Source organism: Chionomys nivalis, chromosome 20 (genome assembly GCF_950005125.1).
Source record: "Chionomys nivalis chromosome 20, mChiNiv1.1, whole genome shotgun sequence".
In the NCBI taxonomy this organism is placed as follows: domain Eukaryota; kingdom Metazoa; phylum Chordata; class Mammalia; order Rodentia; family Cricetidae; genus Chionomys; species Chionomys nivalis.
Genome location: NC_080105.1, coordinates 58,039,965 through 58,067,960, shown reverse-complemented (window position 1 = coordinate 58,067,960; position 27,996 = coordinate 58,039,965). Strand labels below are relative to the sequence as shown.

Here is a 27,996-nt window from a genome sequence, read left to right as displayed (position 1 = left end):
GATTGAGCAATCCATGGAAGGACAGAGCCAGAGAACCTACTTCAGGATAGCAAAAGATGGAGAACAGAGAAAGTCAGGAGAGCGCTCCTAGGGGAGCCTCCACAGACACAGATGACAGGAAATGACCCACCCCTGTGGTCACTTACTCCAAAGGCACAGACCTTCAAAGTGCTCGTCGTGGAATGGATAAGTCTGCTGAGACCCAGCCACCGCGCCCTTCGTTTTGCCCTGAGAAAGGAGAAGAAATGAAAGTAGGGGGTGTTTCCATCACTCCGCAGAAGGAGTGCGCCTGGGTTGGGATCTGCAGGGATGGAAGGCTGCTGACTGCAACTCTCCTGCTGGCCCTGTTGTCCAGCAGCCTCACGGTGATGTCCTTGTACCGGTTTGCTGCCCTGCAAGCCGACCTGATGAGCCTGCGCGCGGAACTGCAGCGCTACCGGGCTGCAGCAGCACCGGCCGCCCCAGGGGCTCCAGGGGCCCCCGCAGGAGCCAAAGTGAGTTCACCCCTCCTCTGCTGGGCAGGGAGCCCCAGGCGCGCTGCTGCTCTCTCCTGCACGTCCAATAACCTGGTGGGTGTCTCTCTTCTTAGCTCCTGGCACCAGCAGCTGCGCGAGCCCACAACTCCAGCTTCGGCCACAGGAACAGACGCGCTTTCGAGAGTCCGGAGGAAACAGGTACGGCTGGGGTGTAGCAATTAGGAGCTGGGGCTGTGCACACCTGCAGCCGCTGCATGGAGTGCCTACCTGGTCCTCCAATGAGCAGGGTGTGAGGACAGCAGGACGTCTGTGCCCTGTGGGAGATGATGGAGGACGAGGGTGCACGGATAGATACTGTGCTCAGCAGCAGCGGAAGAGCTCTTCCTGTCCCTGCAGAGTGACGTGTATACCTGCATCCCAGTCAAGAGCTGGCCTGGGTCTGAAAAAGCATGGGATAAAACCGGACTCGCTGAACATTGCGGACAATGAGGACTACTGAGAACTCAAGAACAATGGCAATGGGTTTTTGATCCTATTGCACGTACTGGCTTTGTGGGAGCCTAGGCAGTTCGGATGCTCACCTTACTAGACCTGGATGGAGGTGGGTGGTCCTTGGACTTCCCACAGGGCAGGGAACCCTGATTGCTCTTAGGGCTGACGAAGGAGGGGGACTTGATTCGGGGGAGGGGGAGGGAAATGTGAGGCGGTGGCGGGGAGGAGGCAGAAATCTTTAATAAATTAAAAAAAAAAAAGAAGAAGAAGAAGCCTTTCCCAGGGGAGTGCACAGCACAGAGACAGCAAAGATCTAACGCACAGTATAATTTCCGTGCAATCACTCCCTAGTGACCTCAGTGATTCTCCGACCACTCCCTAGCATTTCGAGTTGGGAGTTTACTAAAAAGACCTATTCTCATTGCTTCAGAAGGGAAACTACAGCAATCCGTGTTCGTTAACAGCACAGTTAAATGCACCCTTGCTGTTATCACCTTTTATTCAGATGAAAACATTTTACCTGATAGTCGGAGTTAAACATAACTAAAGTCATATAAACAACAATAATTACTGAACTGCTAAGTAACATGCCAGCCAAAGAGTATGTGAATATTACATCACATTCAAAAATCTTCCACAAATTTGAATTTTACTGTATGTAGCGCGAGCTACCTCATTTTTTTTTGCTGAAATAATCACAACATATATACTGCAGTGTGTATAATAGTAACACATATGCCACGGTACATGTAAGTTCAGTACATAGACCACAAGGCATAGGATAACAGCAGGTAATTACAGAGCATGTGATAGCGTCCCATATATCACGTCTCATATATCATACATGATATTACATATCATGTATGCAATAATCTCACATCATCAGCAGTGCTTGTACTATGGTGAAGCAGAAGCAAGATGTACACTCTTCTGTGTTTTGTTTATTTTAGATGATCTCACCAATTTTAATTATTACTGTGATACTTGATGCATAATTTTTGTGTATCTCATGTTTCTGTTGAATTATACATCTGATAGAATCATACATTCATCGTTCAGGGTACTCTGAAGTCTTTGGGATGCAGGTTTCTGCACATCTTCATCTTTACACCTTCATCTTGATATTTTCATGGCTTCAAATAGCTTCTCACATTTATTTGGATACAGACCCTGTTTACTAATTACAAATATTTTCCATGTTTTTGTTTTATCTTCTTTATTTTCAGTTTTATATTTGCTAATTTTTATCAATTGGTTATCCTAATTTTTTACAATTTTGGCACTGATGTAAAAAATTTTATGGAATCTCATGTTTCCTTCAAATCTGTACAGAAATGTTGCATATATATCAACAAGATTTTCGTTTCCTCTGGTTTATCAGATTAAAGTACATTTGCCCAGGCTCCGTCAGTAGCCAGTGGTTTTTGTCAGGATTCCAGGTCCTTTGCAGTTAACTCATCAGCCCTTGACTTCTGTTGTATAAATTCCTCTCGTGCTCTATCACTTCCTCCTTTCTTCATGCCCTCCAGACTATTGTCACAGGCAAACGTTTGTAACGATCCTCATTTTAGTGGACATCAATGTGTACTCAGGTCAGGATGCCACAGTGGTCTCTCTGCCGTCCTTTCTGGCTTCTAAAGACTGGCTTTGAAAACAAACCACAACGCCACCATTCTAAAGAGGACATAGACTCATCTCAAGAGCTTTAAGGATAAAAGAATAGCAGAGAATTGTGATACATGTTTTCAATCCCAACACTTGGGAGTAAAGGCAGGCAGATATTTGTGAGTTCAAGACCAGCCTGATCTATTTAGAGAGTTCCAGAGGAACAAAGGATAAAAAGGAAAAAGAGAGAGAGAGAGAGAGAGAGAGAGAGAGAGAGAGAGAGAGAGAGACTAGGGTTCTGTAATGCTGTATTTTTTTAAATCCTCCTGTTTGCACATTTTACATATGTGTCATTTTATGCATCCAAATATTTCAGATTGATACAATTGGGGGAGGGCAATAAATTAAAATTTGTACAATTGAGAGAATAATATATTGTCAATGTATTTTATAAACACACATGTACATAAATCTATCATATTTTGTTCACATATATTTTTCTTACATTCATAAATCCAAGGTTGCATATATGAGTCTCAGGAGGGAAATGCCAGTGTTCCCTGACAACTAAAGTATCAACTTTGTTTTGTATTATCCTTTTGAAGAGGGAAACTTTGTTTTGTTATCAGTTACCAGGATGGTTGCCCACACATACATGAAGGCTATCTGAAACACAGGATTTCAACTGGTATTTAGTAGAGTTCCTTTTTTTTTATTGAGAAAATTCTATGCATTTTTATAAATTTTTGTTACACATTCTTCTGATTTGTTTTCTGTAAGGCTTAATAATCTTGGGGTGCTCCTTTTGCTTTCAAAGTGTCTATCAAGGCTCTTACATGTGAACTGCTGTGCCTGTTTCTGAGCCACTGGTATCTGCAGCCTGATCTCCCAACAGAGAAGGGAAGGGCAGCCCTGACCTTCAGTCGGATTGCCAACCCCCCGAGTCCTCCGGGGGCAAATATTACATTGACTTAAACTTAAAATTTAGTGTATTGGGATGAATTTTGTTTTTAATCAGTTATGTTGAATCTCAATTTTATTAATCTTAATGTATTTTATAAGGTCATTTTTTTATTAAAGTATAACAAACAGAAATGTGGGGAAATCCAGGATTAAAAAATTGCCAAATACTTTATCATAGACGACAGTTCGCTTTTAATCCCTTAAATGTGTTTGGAAAGACTCTGAATTTTAGAAAAAAATCTAAGGCGATATGATTGGAAAACGTTACATAATCCGTTTTCTTATTCATGTTCCACAGTGATCTGGGCTTTGAGCCCTCACGGTCTGTGATTTCTATCCATTCCACAATCTAAACAAAATCATTTTTAGCGCCTAAGGAAGGTGAATTCTTTCAAACAGCTTGCTGCCAAACAAAACACTTGGTGAGCAGGGCTTGTGCCATGGGGCTGACCTCCTAGCTACTCTGGAGCCAAGGGAGGAGGATCAGAAATTCCAGGCTGGCTTGGGCTGCCCAGTGAGTTCTGTCCCCACATTCAGCAGCATAGTGAACCTGAGGGGGTGGCGGTTCCTTGGCACAGCACAGCACCCCAGGTTTAATTCCCTGTGGGGAGATAATCTGTTTTAGATTCTAGAAAGACAAAATTCTTTCCAAGTTACTGCATTGATTATTGTGTGGGTAACACTTATCAAACCTGCTTCAATGGCAGAGGCAAAGTAGTGGTGGAAACACGAACATCTCAGAGACGTAAACCAGGGTGCACGCACCTCAAGGCTCTAAAGATCATGAGTGCAAGCAAACACCGCAGCGGCTCAGCATTCACAACCGTGTCTCCAAATAATTACTGGGCAACTTGGGCCCATCTACTTTGTTTTGTTTTATTTTCTAATCATTTTTATACAGATTTCTCAGTTTCGAATTGCTTCTGAATTATATAGGTTTATTCAGAGCCTTGGGGATACCTCTAAGCAGCTCCCCTTGATTGTGTGGCACCAGATCCCTAGAAGAAACCCAGGCTAGTACTCCTCTGGGAATTCACCAGAAGTGACTTGGGAGTTGAGGGTCCATCCAGCATGCTGCCCTGCATTTAACAACCCTAAAATTTAGAAATTTGAGGACAACACAAACGTAACACCCAATATTGTAACATGAGAGTTTCCTCATGTTTATATTAAAAAATAAAACATGCCGAAACTCTTTTTGGGTGGCCTTTCTCGATCTCCATAATCCCATCCAGTGAAGGAAAGTTGTAATATCTGCTACATTGGAAATGTCCGGTGTTGGCTGATCCTTTCTGGCGTAGCTGTGACCTGCAGGCTGCACCGTGTCTGTGAAGGAATGCAGTGTAGAACCTCCACCAGTTAGGTGAACTTGAGCCTCCTACCAGGCAAGGGCGGGCTCCTTCCTAGAACAGCTGGCTGCTGCTAGGTGATCTTTGACCCAGTCTTCTCTTAATTTTTTCCTCCTCTCGTCTGCTTCATGGCTAAGACTCCCCTTACCACCCCCCACCCTGTGAGAGGATGTTGCAAGAGCTGGAATCTGTTCAATTTCCAAAACTCTCTTTAAAATTAGGATTACAGATCTGATAACCAAATCTCTGAACCCTGTTCTGATTGAACCCAAAGTTTTGGGAAATAAGAGCCAAGAAGCCAGGGCAGTCAGCGCAGCCAAATGCAGCATTGCGTGTGTTCTCCAGAGTCATTCATGGTGGTGAAATATACAGAGAAAATGAATGACTCATACATTTGATCTGTTGTCATAATACTGGAAATGGTCAGTATGTTGAAAACTAGATAAGAGAACTTCCTGAGTCTCAGATCCATGCGGGAGGCTAGAGGAAGGCTTCCTGCCTCCCTTGAACAAGCAATATCTCCTCAGGGTTTTAGCTTTTGTAATTTTCAGGTGTGAATAATTGCTTTCAAATTTCAACAATTGCTTTCATAATTTCAAATGGTATGTTGTTTGTATTAATAACTCTAGATGGCTGACACGTAGGTTAGTTGTGACGGTCAGATTGATGTGACCTGGAGTCACGTGAGAAGAGAGACTCTGAGGAACGGGCCAAGGCGGGCTGGCCTGTGGGCCGGTCTCTGTGTGGGACTGTCCTGGGAGAGGGTCTTGGCTGTCCATTTATGTAGGAGATCCAGACTACTCTGAGTGGCACCATCGCTCGCGGGGGGGGGGGGGGGGCATTTTGAACTGGGGAGAATGAAGAAAGCTGGCACCACAAGCAGACATGTGTGTTGTGTCTCCCCAGAAAACATTTTGCCATGCAACACTGTGTGGGTTCCTTCCTCTCTCCAAATAACCCCCCATTTCCTTTTGTGTGATGTGTGTTTGTGTGACTGTATGTTATATGTCATATGTGTGTTATACACATCATGCCATATGTAAAAGTGTAGATTCCAAATCTGTGAGCAAACACATATACCTATCTTCCTGATACATCATACTTCATTCATTTTCCTGAAAATGACACGATTTGCTTTATGCCTGAAGAAAACTTCATTGTATATATACATTACCACATCTTTAATGTTCATTTTTGGATGAACAGGCAGGCTGAATTCTACAGCTTAGCTGTGTAATAAACACAAATATGTACACTTCTGTGCAGTCTGCTACAGTAGATTTCTTTATGAATATTTCCAGGAGAGATAATACATTTTAAAAGAGTCAAGTAAAGCCCAGAATCGGCTTGAGGAACTGAACAGAGTTAGCACAAAGTCTAAAATAATAAGTTAGCAATCAAATAAGTGAGCTCCTTACATTTACTACAAACGACCTGCAAGTTTCAAAATAATTTGGTTTTGATAACTAACACTACAAGATGTATGTTAGGTCAGTGATAGAAGGAGTGTCTGAATTCCTTATCTACTTGTTGTATGTTCAGCTTTTCCAGTTATAGAAGCTATGTGATCTCCACAATTGACAGTGTGCTATGATTCTACCACGTGATGTCTGTCTCCTTGGCAATAACAAAAACAACAAGACCAGTTAGTTATTTGAGGAATCAGTAATTATTTTCAAATATAGACTTTTACTTCATAAGCAGGAAGAGACAGCTTCTGCAATTGTCCCAACCATGGCCAAGAATAGTTCAGTCGGGATTGAGGATTGTATAGACTTGGAAAAATGTACTCAACAGTCTAACCTAAGGGAACTATGTGAAATAGGATGCAGAAAAATGTCCTGAGTTGTTTGTGTTTATAGGCAGGAAGAAGTGCCGAGTTATGTGGGTGTTCATCTGTCACTGTGTGTTTTTTCCCCTTCAAGTCTGGTTTTCCTCTGTGCTTCTTGTGATTGCCAAAGTATTGTCAGGACACACTGGAAGATTTATGTTGCAGGACAAAAGCTCTACGTGTGACATTTTTCACGAGAACCAACCATTACCATCCACAATGACATTACTTACTTTGCTCATATTAGACTTAGCATTGTTGAAGTAACCGACAGCCAACCAGATTCAGCTCGAAGGGGTTTGATTCTGACATGGAAAACAGCAGCAGGCGTTAGTGACTTCCTTCATTTTTCAAATCATGAGTTTCAAATCTCTCAACTAAAAAGCGTGTAGATGTTATATTGCCAATGGGAGGTTTTATCCATAGAGACAGGCTTTCCCTATGAGGCCTGTTGCAGAGTCCCGACTTGAAGAGTGTCAGCTCTCTTGCACCGATACTAAGTGGGGGCAGTTGTGTTCATCCTTTGGGAATTTTGTTTGTAAATTATTTTCTTCACTAGTGCGCTTTGTCTTTTAGAAAGATTATGAGTAAGTACTCTTGAGATCTAAATTGTAATCTGAGGGTCAGTTAACCTGGTTTTGTTTATCGTTATGACATAATTTCCAGAAGTAGACCATGAGAAATATCTTCTTGTGGCTCAGAGAGATTTTACTGAGTAGCATCAGGTTAGCTGAGAAGGAAGCCAGGTTAAGTTTCTTATATAATTTCGGTTGTACGGGAGGAGAAGGTATTTGTTAAATCCACGAAGTGCTGAGACCGTGAAGAACATAGTACAGCACTGTGGATGACTTTCAGTTGTCACCAGAATCTGTTTCTTTCACTAGACGTGTGTCTTTAAAATGCTGTGGCTCGGTATCTACACTGCTGGGAAACACTACAGTCATCTGAGCTTGGTTCACTGTGCAGCAAATCTTTTGCTGCACAACTATAGATATTATAAAATAGGAGCAATATTGGATGACTCTCATAAAAGAATTGGAAAAATGTAATGATAGATTTCAAATCTCTTACAAGAAAACTAATGTATTCAAAGGGCCCGAAGACTTTCTCTAGATGAAGCACTGTTGACGAATCCACGTGCTTGGGTGGATGCAGCTGAGGAGCTGTTACTGAATTGCCAGCTTGGGAGCCGATTTTCTTCTCCAAGGAGCAGTTCTTGAAATAAATTTTTCCTTCTAAAAACATTTTCTTCTAAAAGGGTTAGATTTTTCATGCTACTCAATAAACTTTTTTTTTCAATGTGTAGGCTATAGCTGAGTTGTATCTAGGTTTGGCTAGAATTAAATGATGATCTCTTCCTACCAGGTTGGTGGTAGGTTTCAACAGATATACTAGGCAGGACACAAACACTAGAGACAGTCAGGGAAGAGGGATTGCAGTAGGAAGTTGACGCATCCGGCCTTCCTTAGCTTCAGTAATTAGGTCATGCTCTACCAGTGTCTTTCTAGCATGTTCCGGGTTGTCTGAGTGGATTCTGCTAAGATCAACAGTGCTCACACTGCTGACAGTGTTGCTCTGCGGATGCTCTACGAAGGGTAGAAATGTAAAGATTTCATCAGCATTGCTTTGTTCAGGTGTCTTGCACACACACACACACACACACATACACACACACACACACACACACACACTCAGCACTACCACAACAACGGAAAGCTTAGAAATCCGGCAATTTGCCTTTACTTTTGTTTAACACCCCCCTTTCCAGTGTGAGGCAAGGATGAGAGCCATGTATGCTCCCTTGGCATGAGCGCTGCCTCTGTAACCCGTGGTAACCCCTTATGAACAGCAACCACCTAAGAACCTACGAACAGCCTGTGAGAAAACTAACAACAAATTCAAATGTTTTGTGCAGCTTGCCTGAATTGTCTGTAGTTTGGCTCCAGGGCTGTAGACACTGTTCTTCCTTTCTTCCCAGCTGCCCTTATTCATCGCTACTCAGTCTGCTGCCGAGTGTCTCCACGTTTTCAGCTGTGCACTGGAGCGAACCTTCTCCCGTCACCCCCTCCAGCACAGGCCTGGTTACCTTTATTTCCAGGAGAGGAAAAAGACTGAAACAAACAATTCTTTGCAGCAGTTCTAGTGTGTGGATGCTACTCCCTAAGCCCCTTGCCTTCCAGTGGCTTTGCTATCCCTGGGGCAATCAGAGTGGCCCAAGAACAGAAATAGAAGTTAGAGCTGGGAAGTTCTGACCTTTAATCCGCACTCAGGAAGCAGAGGCAGGAGGATCTCTGAGTTCGAGGCCAGCCTGGTCTACAGAGGGAGTTTCAGGACAGCCGGTGCTACACAGAGAAACCCTGTGTTGAAACACACACACACACACACACACACACACACACACACACACGCTTTGTAGTTATAAGGAAATTGTATTTTAATGTTGTATTTCCACTTTTAAATACCAAAGGAAGATTTCTTAATATACTTTCCTATATGATTGCCCTTTAACAATTTGTGCTTGACAGCCCAAGATTAGTTCATTATTACTTTGATCAAGTTTCAAATGTAAGAACATTTTCGATTCAACACTGAGAGGTGGCAAGCGTTCCCTACCATGACCAGTTCCTAACACGACCAACACGTTCATCAAGAAGACGGGGGCATCGAGTACTGTTGCGATCAGACTAAAGGCCCCCTCTATAGCAGAATTCCAAACTACACTTTCCTTATGCTCAGATGTATACAGGGGAGTTTTATTCAGCCATGAAGAACAAAATAGTGTCATATGCAAGAGGCAGAAATAAAGATCATCGTGCTGAGAAAATCAAGCCAGACCCCCGCAAAGATGAATGCCATATTTTCTTTTGTGTGTGGAACATACAATGTTAATGCACCACATAACACACACACCACAGCATATGTGCATAAGCAGAATGGGGGCTAATTGGGAAGAGGAGATGGGCTCACAGGAGGGCATAGGAGAGGGTGATGAAGGCTGAATATTGTCAGAGTACATCATACATTGAAGAAAACATTACTTTATGGAAGTCAATGTACAATGAATATATTTGAATAACAGGTTTTATCATTAGCTTTATTTGAAAGGGTAGGCCTCACTATGCAGCCTGAACTGACATGGAATGCATAGAAATCACACAGCTTCTGTCTCCCAATACTTTTTTTTTTTTAATGCATGCTTACCTTTAGGATTTGCACTTGCACAGAACTTTACAGTTTCTCACTGTTCTCCTTACACATCAAGAGAAAGGCCATGCTTCTGTTTTGGGCCATTTTGTTATTTAGCGGTGTTATTTGCTCCTTGGACATGCGTGGTTGGACCTATGATTCCAGGGAATCTCACTGACTGTGTGTGCAGCCTTACAAAACTCTTATTTTGTATTTTTAAGGTGCTTTTTTTTTTTCCCTTCTATCCAAAATATTCTGCCAAAAAACTTGACTTTGGCTATAGAATTAGACAGACTCTAAACTCTGGTCCCATCCCCAGCATCCCTAAGGCTCTGAACCAGCTGTCCACACTCTCTAATGCTAGCCTTCCAGTACAACAAGGCTTGGGATGGCATTTACTACCTCAATCACTCAGTAAACTCTGACAGTTATTTCTCTATCAGTCATGGCAAAAGTCATATTTCTGGGAGCAGTTCTCCATTCAATGTTAGAATCTTTAATGAGAATTATCTTAGAAATCCTCACAAATCTAACTTTTCAAGTATACAAAATGTACGAAAAACAAAGAATCGGAACAGGTCTGCACCAGGTCCTCAGCGTCACAGCATCCAGGTTGGTGTTTTAGGGATTCCTGAGTGTGCGAGCAAGGGGGTCTGTGATTCTTGTGCCTTCTCTTGGCCTCTTTTCCTTTTGTTGGTTTGTCCTGTCTAACTTAAATTAGATAGCTGTTGTTTTATCATATAATATTTTATTTTGTTATATTTTTAAAAAATGAATGAATGAATGAATACATAGCCACAAAGGCAAAACAACAATGAACTGTCACTTATCCCTGCTGCGTGAGGGAAGATCTGTTTTTTTCAACCAAGTGACACAGGGTTTATCAACCACTGGAGCAGACCTCATGCTCGGGAGTGGTTGCCAACAGATAATGGTCTCCACAGGGTTTTGTGTGTGTGTGTGTGTGTGTGTGTTCTTTTATTTGGTTAAAGTTGGTGTGCTTTTTGTTTGTTTTGTAGTTGTTGTTCTTTGTTTGGGTGTTGTTTTAGTTTGTTTTCTTCATTTTTTTTTTTTTTTTTTTTTTTTTTTTTGGTTTTTCGAGACAGGGTTTCTCTGTGGTTTTGGAGCCTATCCTGGAACTAGCTCTTGTAGACCAGGCTGGTCTCGAACTCACAGAGATCCGCCTGCCTCTGCCTCCCAAGTGTTTTCTTCATTTTTGAGGGATCTTCTTGTATTAAGTTTATGTGTGTGTTGTTCTGTTTTTTTGAGAAAAAAATTAAAGTTTGGTGAGTAGGAAGGGGAAGAAGATCTGGAAGGAATTGGGAGAGGAGATGATGATCAAAATATATTTAAATTTAGAAGTTGTTTTTAAATATTAAAATATAATAAAAAGAAAACACCAAAATGAATAAATCTGCCTTAGAAATATTCCAAAGGAGCTCAAATGGGAGGGTACAGATGGCTGTTCACTGCATTCCTAAAACACGGAAGAATCACCTTGGGTGTCAATAACTCTGGGTGTTTAGATTCCGGCAAGTGGGCAGATTTCACCAGGACTCTTAAGGGTGCCATTCCGTAAGCTGAGAGAAACTTAGTGCTTCTGGGGAGGCAGGCTGAGCATCCCCATCTCCTTTGTGGCCTTGCTGTTTCTGCCAATGACTAAAACGTTGTGTTTTTGCTTTTCAGTCACTCAAGACTGTCTGCAGCTGATTGCAGACAGTGCCACGCCGACCATACGAAAAGGTAATGACCGGCCTGTTCTGTGTCTGCTTAGGATTCAGTCCAGTATGGCTTACGCTTGTAAGGCTCAAGTCTAACGCAGTGCTTCAGCTGCAGCTGCCGTCAGCACCCTCCAGGCTTCCTGTAACATGAGCCTTTTCAAAGTGATTAGGGAATAAACACACGGACTGGTGTAGCAACACAGTGAACCTACGGCCTCAGAGACGCTACTATTAAACTTTAGATAAGTAGAGAAAACTGAGTTTTGCTTTTATTGTCCGGGGCAGTGTTGGCTTCTGCAGTGACACATGACTGTCTTCAGGTGTCCGTCTGTGATCCTTGGCTGGGGATTTCCTTAGGAGATGGAAATGAGGCTACCATGTCCTAAAAGCTGTAGTTTTATCCATTTTCCATGTCCACCAAGTACTTGATGATGGATTAGTTACTCTTAAGAGTGGCATGCTTTCAATTTGATTTTTGCTTCCTTGAAGTTTTGTTAGTTTTAATTTTAGAAAAAAAAAACTATTTTCTCTAATAGTGGTCAGACACAAGAATCCACTTTTCACCCCATTTCCCAAATGGCTCCACCCACGATTTTGACTCAGAGGAAGGTCTTGACATAAGGGCTCTGTTAATAAACCCCTTGGAAGCAGCTTGCTGCTCCTTCCAGTATTTTGCAGACTCTTTATCACATCGCTGCTCCAGCAAAATCTTTAGTCCCATTTCTCACAGAGTCATGTGACCATGCCACTCTTGCATGCGGCAGCAGCCTGAAAAGTAAAATATTTGGGGAACATTGATATGTCACAGCTTTTGAGAATGCAAAATAATCGGTGAGCAAAAATGTTCAAGAAAGGAATGATCCATCTGGTCTGCATGTCTTATCTTCAGTTAACCTTTCCAGGGCACCTTTTCAGTTCCCTCCATGTTGACTTTGACACACGTGTGTCATGTGTACCATTGTCCTTTGCTGTCACTCCCCCATTCCTGCCTTACTCCCCCATCTTGCTTGATCTCTCTCCTCCCTTTAACTTTCTTGCCACCTGTGTCTCTACTTGTCTTCCTCTCCCTTTCTATAGACCTCTTCCTCACTTGGAGTCTCATATATTTGGCACGCATGCATACTCACATGCATGTGAACACATGCACCTATGCACACGTGACTGCATATACATGCCACACACGCACACCAGAATCATGCATCTTTTGCCTTTCTGGGTCTGTGTTTTACTTAAGGCAATGACCTCTGGTTCCATCCATTTTCCTGTGAATGTAAAGATTTCATTTAACTTACTGCTGAAGAAAAATTCCATTACATGTACCACGCTGTCCACTTATCTGCTGATCAAGTTGTTCATTCTGCATGTACTGACTAAGAACATACAATGACTGGACCTCTGAGGATATCAGAATGCCTGTATTGAAGAAAACACACATGCGTTTAATTTTGATGATGTTTGACTACTAATGGGGAGAAAAGAAAAAAGAGGGAAACCCCATAAATTAATAGGTAAAGAATGTTAGTGGGTGGCTGGGAGGCAGGGCGTGGGGATTTCTGAGTCCTGGGCCACAGTTGGAGTTTGAGACCACACTTGATGACCAGGATGGAGAAACAAACCAGGGCCAATGAGTACAGGTTGACCTTTGTGGTAAGTCTTGGTGCTGTTTGGCATTTATACTTTTCTACATAATTTTAATGGTGTTAAATGCCAAACAAATACCAGACCATCTGAAAAGCTATCATTATTTATAGCTTTCTGTTTCATGTTTGCAGAACTCAGAAATCAGCAACTGATTCCCTAAGAGTAGAACTGAAGCCAGAATAGTCTCAGAACTGAAGTTGTTAAAACAGTGCTTGGGAAAGAATTGCTGTTCACATTTGTCAGAGGGAAAAAACCCAAACCCACATAAAACACTGTCTATTCTGTGCCTTTGTGCTATAGACACGGGGATGCAGGCCTGGGCTACTGCCAGAACATCGTGGCCTTTTGCCTACATGGGCTGGTCTTAGCAGGCCATCTGAGAACAGAAACAAATACACGAGAAGGGTATCTAACTGTGGCATGCACTGGCATCTTAGTAAGGAGTCAGGCAGACCAACGTGAGAGGAAAGGACATGCCACAAGCTACTGCCCCTTGCAAGGGGCAAGCGAGTCTTTCCCAAACAGATAACATATTTTCATCTCATTGCTTAGTGTATCACTGGGGTCTTAGGTGAAGTCTCGTTCATGCTGGAGGGCCCAGAGAGATGAATGATTTTCATCTGATTTGCTCACTGTCGGCTATGACTATGATCTGCTCATGCAAAGCCGCTCAAAAGGAATTCACATTTATTCTTATTCCATATTTGAATGATGATGGACCAGGAGCCCAGATTCAGGTTGCCCTGAGAAATGCTCCAATATAGAAAGCTTTATGACATTTCTATAGCTACAGAGCAGAGGAAAGCCACAAGTCAAAGCATTTTTCAAATGCATCAATGCAAGTATCAGGTAGGCGGTGGCGAAGAGGGAAGAGTTACCTGTAGACATTGACTTTTGGGTTGATGTAAAGTCATATTTTAACATGTTCTACAGGTTTTTCCTGATAACCACAAGGATATGGTTTAAACACAGACGTGGGGAATGAATGAGTAGAAGGAGGCTAACCAAAATGTGATTTATTTGTTGTTGCTTTCCTATGAAAGGCCTCATTTTAGTACTGACTTACATCTCCTTTTTGAGTTCTGATCTTAGGCATCACTCCAAATTCTTACTGAATTTTTGGGTATCTTTCTTTAAAAAGAATATCTATTCAAAATCCTTGAATACTCTACACTTTTTAATTGAATTGTTTTTCTTTTTATCCTGTTGAGATATGAAACTGTATTGTAGATGACAAACCCTTTAAAAGTGCTTGATTTCCAAATATTTTCCCTTACTTTGAGGATTATCTGTTTTTTATTCTTTTATTTTATTGAGACAGTGCCTAGTCATGAAGTCGGAGATATCTCCTGAGTGCTGGAATTATAGCCATTGGGTTATTACATTGGTCAGAAATATCAAATTGATAAAATCCAATTTTTTTTATTGGTTTCTCTTTTGTTTCTCATGCTTTGGACATTACTGTTGCTGAATATGTCAACAAACTCAGGAGTATGGTTGACTCCCTTGCTTCCTTCTCATGACCATACATGTTTACATTCAGGTCACTTATTTCTACTCTGAAGTCACTGGATTATTTTCATCAGTCTTGCCTATGTTCTGGACAGTGGCACAACATCACCCATAATATTTAGATATCCAGTTACTCTAGCATCATTTGTTGGAGAGGGCTGCACAGGCTTGGACCCTTGGAGAACTCCAGTTGGGACTAGAAGCATGGCTTTATTTCTGCACTCAATATTCTGTTGAGCTATAGGCCTACATTTGTGACAGAACATGACAGTATTTTGCCTACTGTTGCTTCTTGTTAAATTTTAAAGTTTCGAGAGTTAGCTCTTCGACATGGCGTGCCCTTTTAAAGACTGTTGCAGAGACTCAGGTGGTGTAAGAGTTCCTTCTGTTTGTGTTGCTTTCATTGGTTAATAAAGAACTGCTTTGGCCTAGTTGATAGGGCTAAACTTAGGTAGGTGGGGAAGACAAAACTAAAAACTTAAAAAAAAAGACACCATGGAGCTGCCAAAGAAAGACATGCCAAATCTTTCTTGGTAAGCCACTGCTATGTGACAATATGCAGATTAATAAAAATGGGTTAAATTAATTTTAAAAGTTAGCCAATAAAAAGTTAGAGCAAATGGGCCACACAGTGTTTTAATTAATACAGGTTTTGTGTGCTTCTTTTGGTTCTGGGTGGCCGGGACGAATAAGCAGCCCTTGCCCTGCAGCACTCAAGTGTCGTTGCCAATAATAAGTGGACTTCAGGTGGACGCTTCCAATTAGAGAAAAAGAGCCGCTGCATTTGTCAAGAAGCTGTGCTGATTCTCTGGAGAGCATCGCCATAATATTGCCATGTTAGTGACACTAAAGGATTATCCTCCGTGGGCGTGCGGCATCTCCTCATTTATTATGCCTCCTGTGTTTAGCAATGATTTATAACTTTTATCATACATATTAATATATTGAGTGAATTTATTCTTAGGCATTTTATTTATTTGAATTCAGTATTAGTTCAGGTAGATATAGTAAATAACCGTAGACTGGACTGTTTACACAACAGTTTGTTTTCTTACAACACTGGGGACTAGAAAAGTCTAAAGCCAGTTGCCAGGAGATCTGTTAAACATAGAATTATTTTCTGTGGTGTTTGTCTTTTTCTTTATTTTCTTTTTTCTAATTCTTCTCTCATACAATATATCCCAACTGAAGTTTCCCCTCCCTCCAGTTCTCTCATCCCCCACGTCCCCCCTCCCCAGACTCACTCCTCCTCCATTTCCCTTTAATTGTGACCTTGCACAATGGAGGAAGAGCCAAGAGTAACTCACACCAGGATCATTGGTGAGGATTGAACCTTTGTGGTGTAATAACCCATGGAGGCTCTGCCTCCCTCCCAACAGCATCTCTGGGATGTAGGACATAGCATATGGGTTTGGGGAAGACATGAACTCAGTGTATAACAAATGATTGTAAAGATGGAATTGTATTCTTCAATTCCACATTTTTCCCTCTTGGAGAAAGAGACTCTATGGAGCAACTAAGTTAAATTCATTAGTTAGTTCTGGTGGGTTCGATATCAGTTCCATAGATCCCTGTTTTGTGTGAATATAAATGGTTATACTTTACTCCTTCCAATTAGATGCCTTTTCTTTTGTTCACTTTGTCTCCTTGCTGCTTGATCTAGAATTCCAGGGCAGTGCTGGGCAGCAGTAACAAGAGCTCTGCCAGTGATCTTAGCATCGTGCCAAGGAGTGTTGTGCCTACACTCATGATTAGTGCGTGGTATGGAGTTCCTTGTGGTTTCTGGCTTCGGTACCAGGGTGATTCCACATCATGAGTTAGTGACTATTCTGTCTTTTTTTTTTAGAAGAATTTGAGGAAGTCTTTGGAAGTTTGTTTATATGTCACCATCCCAGTTCCCTTCGGTTGCATAAACATGTCCAATAGTTCCGTGTCTGACCTTTTCCAGGGATGGTTTTTGTTAAGGTTTTTCTCTCTTGTGGTTGGTTCATGATTTCCTTATATATTTGTATGTCTTTTGACATATTCTTGAAAATTAGACAGTTTGGAAATCCTAATATGATGATTCTGAAAATGACGTGCCCCGCCCACCGCAGACTCTTCTGTGGTTTATTGTGACATTGTCGGCATAATTGTTTATTAGTTCAGTTGCTTTTCATCCACCCATCCATCTATCTATCCACCCATCCACCCACCCATCCATTCGTACATCCACCCACCCATCCATCCGTACATACATCCACCATCCATCTATCCATCCATCCATCCATCCATCCATCCATCCACCCATCCATCCATACACCCACCCATCGGTACATCCGTACATCCATCTATCCATCCGTACATCTACCCATCCACCCATCCATCCATCCATCCATCCATCCGTACATACATACATACATACATTCATCCATCCACACATCCACCCATCCATCCGTACATCCACCCATCCATCCATCCGTACATACACCATCCATCCATCCATCCACCCATCCACCCATCCATCCATACATACATCATCCATCCATCCATCCACCCATCCATCCACCCATCCATCCATACATACATACATCTACCCATCCATCTGTTCATCTATCCATCCGTACGTCTTCCCACCCATTTATCCAACCATCTACTCACCCATCCATCCACAGCCACCCATACACACACCCATCCATCCACAGCCACCCATACACACACCCATCCACCCACCCATTTATCCACCCATCTACCCATCCATCTATCCATCCATCCATCCATCCATCCATCCATCCATCCATCCATCCACTCATCCATCCACCCATCCATCCATACATACATCTTCCCACCCATTTGTCCAACCATCTACCCACCCATCCACACATCCATCCATGCATCCATCTATCCATCCATCTATCCATCCATGCATCCATCCACTCATCCATCCATCCACCCATCCATCCGTACATACATCTTCCCACCCATTTATCCAACCATCTACTCACCCATCCTCCACAGCCACCCATCCATCCATACACCCATCCACCCACCCATTTATCCACCCATCTACCCACCCATCCACACATCCATCCATGCATCCATCTACCCATCCATCTGTCTATCCATGCATCCATCTATCCATCCATCTATCCACCCATCCACCCATCCATCCATCCATCCATCCATCCACCCATTTATCCACCTATTCATCCATCCACCCATCCACCTTTCTATCCATCCATCCATCCATCCATCCATCCATCCATCCATCCACTCATCCACCCACCCATTTATCCACCCATCCACCCACCATCTATCTCTACATCTATACACACACCACATTGATGAAGTCTGTCCTGCTGTCTCTGCTGTCAGTCTGACAAATGCTTTCCGTCATCCTAGTCTTCATAGTTATTTATCATAAACACTAGAAACCTGAAGTAAAATGCAGCTGTTCCCCCTGACCTTTACAAATGGGCTTTCTGCTTCAGCATTCGCCTCCCCCTAATAATCTGACCTCTACTGCCATCTCCTGCTGGCACAGAGCCCAAAGGGTAGGGTGATTAGCTTTAATTGTCAACTAGAAACACCCAGAAGTACGTGGGAAGAGAGTATCAGTGAGGGACTGTCTACATGATGTGGAAAGATGCAGCTCCACGCGTGCAGCATCATTTCCTGAACTGAATAAGAATGAAGAAATTTAAACATTCCGTTGAGGATGCAAAAACCATGCATGCATTCATTGTTCCCTTCTCTTGCTGTGTACATGATGTGGCTGGTCTCAAGCTCCTGCCACTGTGACGTTCCTACGGTGATGGACTGTAACCTGGAATTTTAAATAATTCGTGAAAGTAACCCACTTCAACATAATCAGTTTTTGTATTCTGTAGCAACAATTTTGTTTGTTTGTTTGTTTGTTTGTTTGAGACAGAGACTCTCTATATAACCCTGACTGTCCTGGAACATGCTATGATAGACCAGGCTGTCCTTGAACTCTCAGTCTGGGGACTGAGAGATGTACGCCCAATGCCCATCTAGTAACAATCTGTATATTAACTCTTCCTTAGGTTCCTCAGCATGGAGTGTTTAAGAACACTGTGAATACATCATGTCATTTTAAGAAAATGAAAACTGACTCATTACAGACTTTTCACTGGGATTATGTTGCATGTAAATAGTAAAGTGGACTGGCCTGTAGCACGGTTAATAAAAGCCCAGAGACAGATATTGGGGTTCAACCTGAAGATCAGAAAAGCAAAACAGTCAGCCACTGTCTCTTACCTCTACCTCAGTCCGAAATGGTGATCCTGCCTCCAGGAATCTCAGAATGAGACTCTGTGTGAGAGCTGTCTCCTCCCATCTTGTATGCCTCTCTAGGGCTGAGATTAAAGGCATGCACCACTACCACCTGGTTTCTATAGCAACTAGTGTGGTTACAGGGATTAAAGGTGTGTGTCACCACTGCCTGGTCTGTAAGGCTGATCAGTGCAGCAGTTTTACTCTATGAACTTCAGGCCAGCTTTATTTATTAAAATACAAATGAGATATCACTGCTCTTGCCTTTACTATTTACAATGGATAGGACCTCTATTTCTTGAATCTGTTACCTTCATTAGCATGGAGGGATTTCCCTTTAAGAAAATGCTTGAAATTCTCTCTTGAGAAGAAAGTGTGGTGATCAGTCCTCAGGGGCGCACTGCTCTTGGGAGCAACAGAAGTAACCCCAAGGAGTAGTGCACCCAGACAGGCTGAAGACAAGGAGGACCCAGGATGCTGCTGTACCTATCTGCTCACCTCCAGCACCCTCACCTCCCTGCCCATGTCCCCCAGCCACCCCAGCATCTTTTCTCCACCCCATCTGTCTATAGTGATGCTGACTTAGCGCTTGTTAATCATATTCATGATGGCCTGAATTCACAAGGGCATCTGCCTTGTTTTAGTACTGATGTTTTGGTTTTAACTTTTTTTTTTCTTTTTTTGATTTTTTTCGAGACAGGGTTTCTCGGTAGCTTTTTTTGGTTCCTGTCCTGGAACTAGCTCTTGTAGTCCAGTCTGGCCTCGAACTCACAGAGATCTGCCTTCCTCTGTCTCCCAAGTGCTGGGATTAAAGGCATGCACCACCACCGCCCGGCCGGTTTTTTAACTTCTTTAGAATTTTCAGAAAATATGTGATTCTTTTTAGTCTTTTTTCTGATAAGAGCCTTATTTTAATTGTGAATATAAATTCGTACAGTCATTGTAGAAAAAAAATGTGGAGGCCCCAGAATAATTAAAAGTAGGACTACAGTATGATTTAGCAATCAATCCCACTTCTGGGTTTATAGATAAAGAAAACTAAATCAATATGCTAAAGAGACACCTGTTCTCCCAAGTTCATGGCAGCTCCCATCACAGCAGCCAAGAAAGCAACTTGATGTCCATCAGCAGAGGGATGGGTAATGGTGATATGGGCCATGAGCAATGGATACCATGTGGCTGTAGAAAAAAGGGTACCCTGTCCTTTGTCGCAGGGTGGCTGAACCTGGGAGACAGACACAGGGATATAAATGTGAATACAGTGTTTCTTTGGGACTCATTTGATTGGCCTTTGACTCCCCCACCCCCCACTGTTGTTTTTGTTTTTTGTTTTTTTTTCTCACAGAGGTGAGGTTTTAAGACTGACTCACTATTTCCCACTGTGCAAGAATGTTCTGGCATTTTTAGGTTCACAGCACGGCATTGCTTACTATTCTGTCCTCACTATGCTGTCCTCCTGATTCTGCCCATTGCTTCCCTTCATTTAATTTCTATCTCTTCTCCTTATCTAGCGTGGGGGTCCAGCCTAATGCCTCTGTCTGCCTGCTTCTGCTGTGCACGCTCTTGCATGAGTAAGCTTTTCCTAGGAAATGGTGCTGGTGCTCCCTCCCTGGGTGTGAGGTCTAGGAAGCACCCTGCTCCATTCCAGTGGCTTGGTTCGCTTGCCGGCTGCTCTGTTTACCTTCAGGACAGCCGCGAGCACACTGTCTTCCTGTCTCTCTGGATAGGATTAAAGAAATGTCCCTGCACTGAACAGAACTCCCTCCAGCGGGTTTGTTGGGCTCTGGGGACCCTCCCAGAATGGGGTACATCTCAGTGGGTGTCTGCCTTCCCTAGTTGTGTTCTATTGCCAGGTCAGGGGTAGAGTTACTTCCTCCAGACACATTTTGTTACATTTTTTACTGCTTGGAAGATGGAAGGGGACGCTCCTCTCCGTGTGCTGTGCAGAGGACCGTCCATTCTCTCCTCCTGGCCTCCCCACCCAAATCGGCCTTTATAAGGAAATAGTGAGTATACAAAACAAGGAATGAAAGGCCAGACGTTCCTGTGGAGTGAGGTCTGCTAGGCACCTGCATCCAAGGTTGCCCATGCTAAAATATGTGGTGGCAGATAGCCCAAGGGAGAATAGTTCTTTTTCTTCTTCCATTTTTTTTTTTTTTTTTTTAAGAATTGGTGGTATGCTGTTTCAAATTTGGTGGAAGGGAAAAAGGGAAAACTGCTTTTCTTGGTTTGCTTTCTTTTTGTTTGTTTGGTTTTGGTTTTTTTGAGACAAGTTTTCTCTGTAGTTTTAGAGCCTGTCCTGGAACCCAGTCTGTAGACGAGGCTGGCCTTGAACTCACAGAGATCCGCCTGTCTCTGCCTTCCGAGTGCTGGGATGAAAGGCGCACGCCACCCCCGCCCGGCTGCCCGGCTCAGCTTGCTTTCTTACGGGGAACTCTCTCTACTGCAGGGTCTTACACATTTGTTCCATGGCTTCTCAGCTTTAAAAGAGGAAGCGCCCTGGAGGAGAGAGAGAACAAGATCGTGGTGAAGCAAACGGGTTACTTCTTCATCTACAGTCAGGTAGGGCCAGTCCTTCCCTCCGCCTTCCTGGTCCGGCGTTTTCACAGGCTTGCACATCTGATGACGTCCTGGCTTGTTCCTCAGGTTCTATACACAGATACCATCTTTGCCATGGGACACCTCATCCAGAGGAAAAAAGTGCACGTCTTTGGGGATGAGCTGAGCCTGGTGACCCTGTTCCGATGTATTCAGAATATGCCAAGAACACTACCCAACAATTCCTGCTACTCAGCTGGTAGGTAGCTGTCTTAAGTGTTGTTTACAGAATAATGTAGATGGTGCTAGGGGAATCTGGTCTCCAAATAGTGGTGCTTTGTGATCTTAATGGAAAGACCTTCTGTTGTAGACTGTGGTGTTTATTTTGCAATAGTCTGTGTTAATTGAGAAAATATCATCACTATGGTCAAACCATTTTTATAAAAATTAAGAAGGTATCAGGGTTGAAGAAAGAACTCAGCAGAGAAGAGCATTTGCTACTTTTCCAGAGGACCCAGGCTTGATTCTCAGCACCCATATGGCAGCTCACAACTGCCTGGAATTCCATTTTTAGGGGTCCTGACACCCTCTTCTGGTCTCCTTGGGCATTGTCCATGCATAGTACACATATATTCACACAGGAAAAATACCAATACACATGAAAAGTAATTAAATGAAATAAATGTGTTTTAAAGAATTAAGAAGGAATGTCACAGAGTTTTACATTCAAGCAATTCTTATTTTTCTTCTCTTGTGTGAGAATTTGTGCATGTCTTTAATGATTTTAGTCCTTTTTTTAATCACTGTTGCAATTCCTTAGCCACCTTCCCCTTCGATGCCCCTTCTTCTTCTAAACAAGCCTCTCTTGCTTTCCTGTCTCCTTCTGGGCTAGCCCACTGAGGTTAATTAATCACAGTTGCATCATGAGTGTGGGAGGGAGGTCAGGATCCTGGGCAGCTTTGTAGTAGTTACACCACTGAAGAAAATGATGCCCCTTCTCCAGAAGCTGTAGATAGTCTCTCAGGGAGAGGTGTGGCTTCATGACAGCAAAGGCTGGTTGTTCCTCTGCTGCCCAGACCTGAAATAATCACACAGAAACTATATTAATTAAAACACTGCTTGGCTTATTAGCTCAGGCTTCTTATTAACTAACTCTTATATCTTAAATTAACCTATTCCTATTTTTTTATATTTTACCATGAGACTCATGGTCCAGTAAATTTCCAGGGCATCTGTCTCCATTGGCAGCTACGTGGCGTCTCCTCAACTCCACCTACTCCCTCTCTCTACATCTCTATTCAGATTTTCTGCCTGACTTCACTCTTTTAAGCTATTGGCCAAAAGCAGCTTCTTTATTAACCAATGGCAATAAAACTATTCACAGCATACAGAGGGGAACCCCCCCCATCAGCTTCATGAGCCCCTCCCTAGTCCATGAAGCAAAGCTGAGGGTTCCAGTCTTATTCTGGTCCTGTGCAAGCCACCACAGCTGCAGAGGGACGATTCTAAGGTGGCTTTTCTTCCATTGTGTATAAGACCAGCAACAGAAACAATGTCCACACACTGTCAGAGACACCTCTGGGCCTCCTTTTCCTGCTCAGTTCTCTGGCTGCTTCACCACGTGTCAGTCAGGCTTCCTAACTCTTGTAACCTTCTCATCAGGGAAAATCCTATCCGCAGGAGTAGCACAGCTGCTCCTAAGTGCCTCGGCCTCCAGCTACAGCAACGTCTGGCCCCACAGTGTAGCGTGTGGAGGAAATAATGACTCTGGTCAGTCCTGAGTGCAAGGAAGGGTGCATTGCAGAATGGCTGGGTTCGTTCTCATGGTTAAACAGGTGGCCTTGGGTGCATGGCTAGTTGTGAAGACAAAATCGCAGTAGCAGCCTTGCGTTGAGCTCAGGGAAACACGGGGGCAGGTAGGAAGGTAGACTATCAGTTCAGCCTGTCCACACTGACACTGCCAGCATCTTCTTCATTTCATTTCGAATTCATTGACGCTGGCTTTAGAAAACTGTTTTCCTCTTATGCGCGTGTATTTCTCTCTACTGGTCTTGACAAATCTACTCAGAACCCAAAGAATGTCTTTAGTCTCGGACGGTTACAAGCAAACAGCCACGTGAAACCCAGGATTGTGAAATGCCTCTAAAGTATTTCAAAGGCCTTTACAAACAAATGCCCAATAAATCAGCTGGAAGCAGAAGAGAACACAGCTCCGTCCCAGAGGCCGTGCCATACCAGATCTGCAGCCTCCAGTGATGTCAGTGGTCAGGAGGAAGTCTGTCGTGTTGGAAGTCCCTCATTTTCATAGGCGTCTGTGCCCACTGCTGACGAGCATTTCGATATTGCAAAAATATTTATGAATAAAAAAGCCTCTTTACTCTGTTGCTCCCACTTGCTATAAAATGTCTCGGCTAACACTCCCCAAACATTCCAAATTGTTTAATTTCCTCACAGCTCCTTCCCCTGGGTGGATTCTGATGAACTCCCCAGGCCCCTTACTTTTTAAAGGTTAACTCTTTTGATCTTGAAGATACATATCAGCATCAGCAGGTCAGCGCTGTGCATGAGAACCAAGAAGTTTCAGGCTTGTTACTTTAATGCTGAGTTTGTCATATGACCCCACATGAACCTGCCCAACCTCAAGTGGTGAGCTTGAGACACCCAGCATGGTATCGAGGAACCCTTGTATATACAAGGATGAGTAATTCATATGTTGATAAGTTGAATAGGCTCCTCATAGGGAAGAATGTCACAGCTGATTTTACAGCCTAGAAGAACTAAGGTAGCTGATAACTCAGGGTTGGGATTTGAGATAGGAGCCTATAGCCCATTTACACCCATTTCTAGAGCTTGCAGTGTTTGCCATAGCCCTGGCCACACTAGTACATCATGCCTGGTATCCAGGGCAGCCACAGATCTGCGCCACACACACGCTCTGATCTCTTTTCACATCTTGTACACTCATAAGGTAACTAATCTGTTCATGCTTTGTCAGTTTTGAAACACATAAGCACCGTGTGCAGCATGTCTGTGGAGCCTTGTTGGTGTTGGTTACCTGACAAAACACACAGGCACCATGTATCATGTCTGTGGAGCCCTGTTGGTCTGTGTTGGTTACCTGACAAAACACACAGGCACCATGTACAGCATGTCTGTGGAGCCCTGTTGGTCTGTGTTGGTTACCTGATAGACAGATTGAGGTTCCTGTGCAGGATTTCACACTTCCAAGTCACAGAATACATTGTTATAAACTAGGCACAAACAGGCATCTCTATCATCAAGGAGTTTATTACTTTCTTTTGATCATAAAGATAACCATGGTCATTTAAGGAAATCCAAAGTATAGACGGTGGGAAGGAACTGTCAAACCAGAAACCTGGGTTCAGAGAAAAACTATTAAACAGTATAGATTGAAATTAAATAAGGGTTTTACTTTCTAGATATTTGTTTATTTTTGGCTTTTTGAGACAGAGTCTCACTCTGTGACCTGGGCTGAATTTTAACTCAGTGTGTAGCAGATTTAAACTTATGATCAGGAGTGAGATGACTCAGTCCTTTGCCATGCAAGCATGGCAATCTGAGTTTGATCCCAGATTCTGTGGAAAGGTGGAAAGGGAAAAAAACAACTCCACAAAATTGTCCTCTGACCTTCATATGCGTGCTGTGACCTGTGTTCATACATATCACATTTTCACCTGATAATAACTAATAAAATTAATAAAAAGGGGCTCCCATAATGCTAGGCTTCTTTCAAGCTACAAAAGGGTGTAGTTAGGACTGTCTGTCTGTCTATCATCTATTTATCTATCTATTTATATCACACACGTGCATATGCATAATTTCATATTTTTAATATTACTAAAAGTTTTCTTTAGTAGCAAAATTAAACCACTGCCACCCATGGCGATTTGATTGTCTCTCAAAGAACAAAGTTTGACCTGCGTGACCTTGACGTTTGCCACCGGAATTCCTGTCTGCACACAGTGGACACACATCTACTGGAATCTGTTGTTTCTTCTCTTAATTTTCTCATTTTACTTCATTTGAAAGCTAACAGAATTATGAGCAATCCATAATCCATATGAGAGGTCCATTTTGGGGGAAGCATGAATGCTCACGTTGACTTTATACGACAGCTTCCTGTAATGTGCCCGGTTAAGTGGCAACCACTGAGAACTCTTGTCAACTCCCTCTCTCCTAGGCATAGCCAGACTGGAAGAAGGGGACGAGATTCAGCTCGCGATACCTCGAGAGAATGCGCAGATCTCCAGAGACGGAGATGGCACCTTCTTTGGGGCCCTAAAACTGCTGTGACCCCCACTTCCTGGACTGCGACCCCTTCCCTCCTTTCTCCTGGACCTCCACAAGAAAAATGAACAGCTGGAAATATCAAAAGACGGGGAAGTCAGCTCCCAAACTTTCCTTGGGAGCCGTTTAGTTTGGTTCACTGAATCGGGTCCAAAACAGGAGATTTAACGGACAACCACGATTAAAACCTATCATGTGGGTTATGCAGCCCGTAGTCCCGTAGTTGTAAAGACAGTCTGTGTCAACACGGCCAATGCCCTTGCTTCTCATCTTGGGAAACACACAGTTCAGAAAACAGGAAGATTTCCTCAGAAGAGGACTTTCGGACTTCGCAGTGAGAAGAGGGTTCGTTTATATCTGTAGTCACTGAAGCATTCCTGCAAAGTCTCAGGATTTATCTTTCTTTTCACATCAAATAGACTCTTCTTTTTTCCAATTAATACTAAGGAAATTTTTGCTTGTTTGTTTTTTAAATCTAGGTGTCTTGAACTAGTCATAGACAAAAATACTTAGAGGTTCAACTTTGATCATTTTAAAATAAACTTAATTTAAAATGTTTAAGCATCAAATAATTGGATAGAAAAGAGCTGACTATTGAAGTTTTCCTGGTTTAGGTCAAGTGTGCTATTGTTTCTAAAACCTTATCAAAGTCTTTTTCACGGGAGGAAGGCATCCCCTCATTTTGGATCACATGTGTATTTTGTAATAACTCTCAGTTGCTTTGTAAAACGTTATTGCAGACACCATCTGATGAGCACACAGAACCCATAATGCAAAACTGTGGTCACTCTCACCAAACCCCACGTTGAGGACGCCTAATGTGAAACTGTGGTCACGCCCACCAAACCCCACGTCGAGGCCGCATCTGTAGCAGAGGAATGAATGCATTGTGCCCGTGTCCAGTCCCATTGCCTGCTGCTGCTGCTGCTGCAGTTCTTGCGATACAGCCCCGCAGGAAGATCTGCCTTATTTGCTCTGTAACAGTTGAGATTTAAGCAGAGTTCATAGCATCTGGCTTCATACAAGGCACATACATGCTCCCATGATAACTGTGCCTCAGGGGGGTTCCTCACAGAGAACTGCACTTCACAGAGCTGCAATGCATCTCTCGTGGCATCTGCTTCCTGTGTGTTAGGCCTTGTGTGTCATTAGCTGCTCCCACTGGATGCTTCGCTTCACTAAAGAGGAAATGGAAGAAGAGACATCTATTTCCCCATCGACCTTAAAATAGTGTAAAGATGACCTTGCCACAACACAGGAAACAATTCGAATCTGCATCACAAATCTAATGTTGCTTAACTCTCCGTTTTCTGTATCTTTTGTTTTGGGGTTTCAAGTGAGATGAACTTGGAAGTTTATTTTGTTTTATAAAACAGTAATTAGAAAGCAGAAGTGGTCGGTAGAGAAGGGCATTGACTCAGAGGAATGGCTAGCGATTTCCATGACGTTGCTGCTAAGGCTGATTGCCAAATAAAACCACTGTGCCTTCTGCCCCATCGCCTGTGTGATTTGTCTGCCGACTCCCACCCTTGAGATGTCTCTGTTCAACTGTAACCTTGAAAAATGAGGTGAGATGCACTCCTGGCCTGCGCTGTAAATAACATGTCAGGGCAGTAAAGATCAAGTCTGGACATTTCACACCTCTCCAGGGGATCTTCTCATGTCTACATATTATCACTATTTTTAGAGAATAAACTTCAACAAAAATGCACGGTTTGAATAGGGGTGTTTTAGGGAAACTCCCAGGCCGGTCAGAAGAGGACCCATTTTTAGCTTTCTCTAAAGTGACCCTCACGCTGATTTCCATAGTTTCCAGTCTAGTTTCCATCCCCAGTGCTGAGTTTCCATTTGTCCACATCCCCGCCAGCACTTGTTACCCGACTTTTTTGACCAGGGTGAAATGGGGTCTCATTGTGAGTGACTTTTATTTGGATTTCCCTGGTGGCCAGTGATGTTGAATATTGTTCCATATGTTTACTGGCTGTGGTTGCTTCATCACTGAGATGCTCCTGCTCATTTCATTAGCACGTTTATTTGTTTCATTGTTTGGTTTATTTACACATGTCCATTGGTCTTGTTGAATTCTTATATTGTATCCT

At 43.0% G+C, this 27,996-nt stretch overlaps 1 protein-coding gene across 1 annotated transcript; it reads left to right on the top strand.

Moving 5' to 3' along the window:
• Window positions 1-2: 2 nt before the first annotated feature.
• On the top strand, window positions 3-27,322 carry Tnfsf13b (TNF superfamily member 13b). The gene is made up of 6 exons (XM_057752604.1): window positions 3-494; window positions 590-674; window positions 11,589-11,645; window positions 21,501-21,613; window positions 21,698-21,848; window positions 25,791-27,322. The coding sequence occupies exons 1-6, from the start codon at window positions 183-185 to the stop codon at window positions 25,901-25,903; spliced, it is 831 nt and encodes a 276-aa protein (XP_057608587.1). The 5' UTR covers window positions 3-182; the 3' UTR covers window positions 25,904-27,322.
• The last annotated feature ends 674 nt before the right edge of the window (window positions 27,323-27,996 follow it).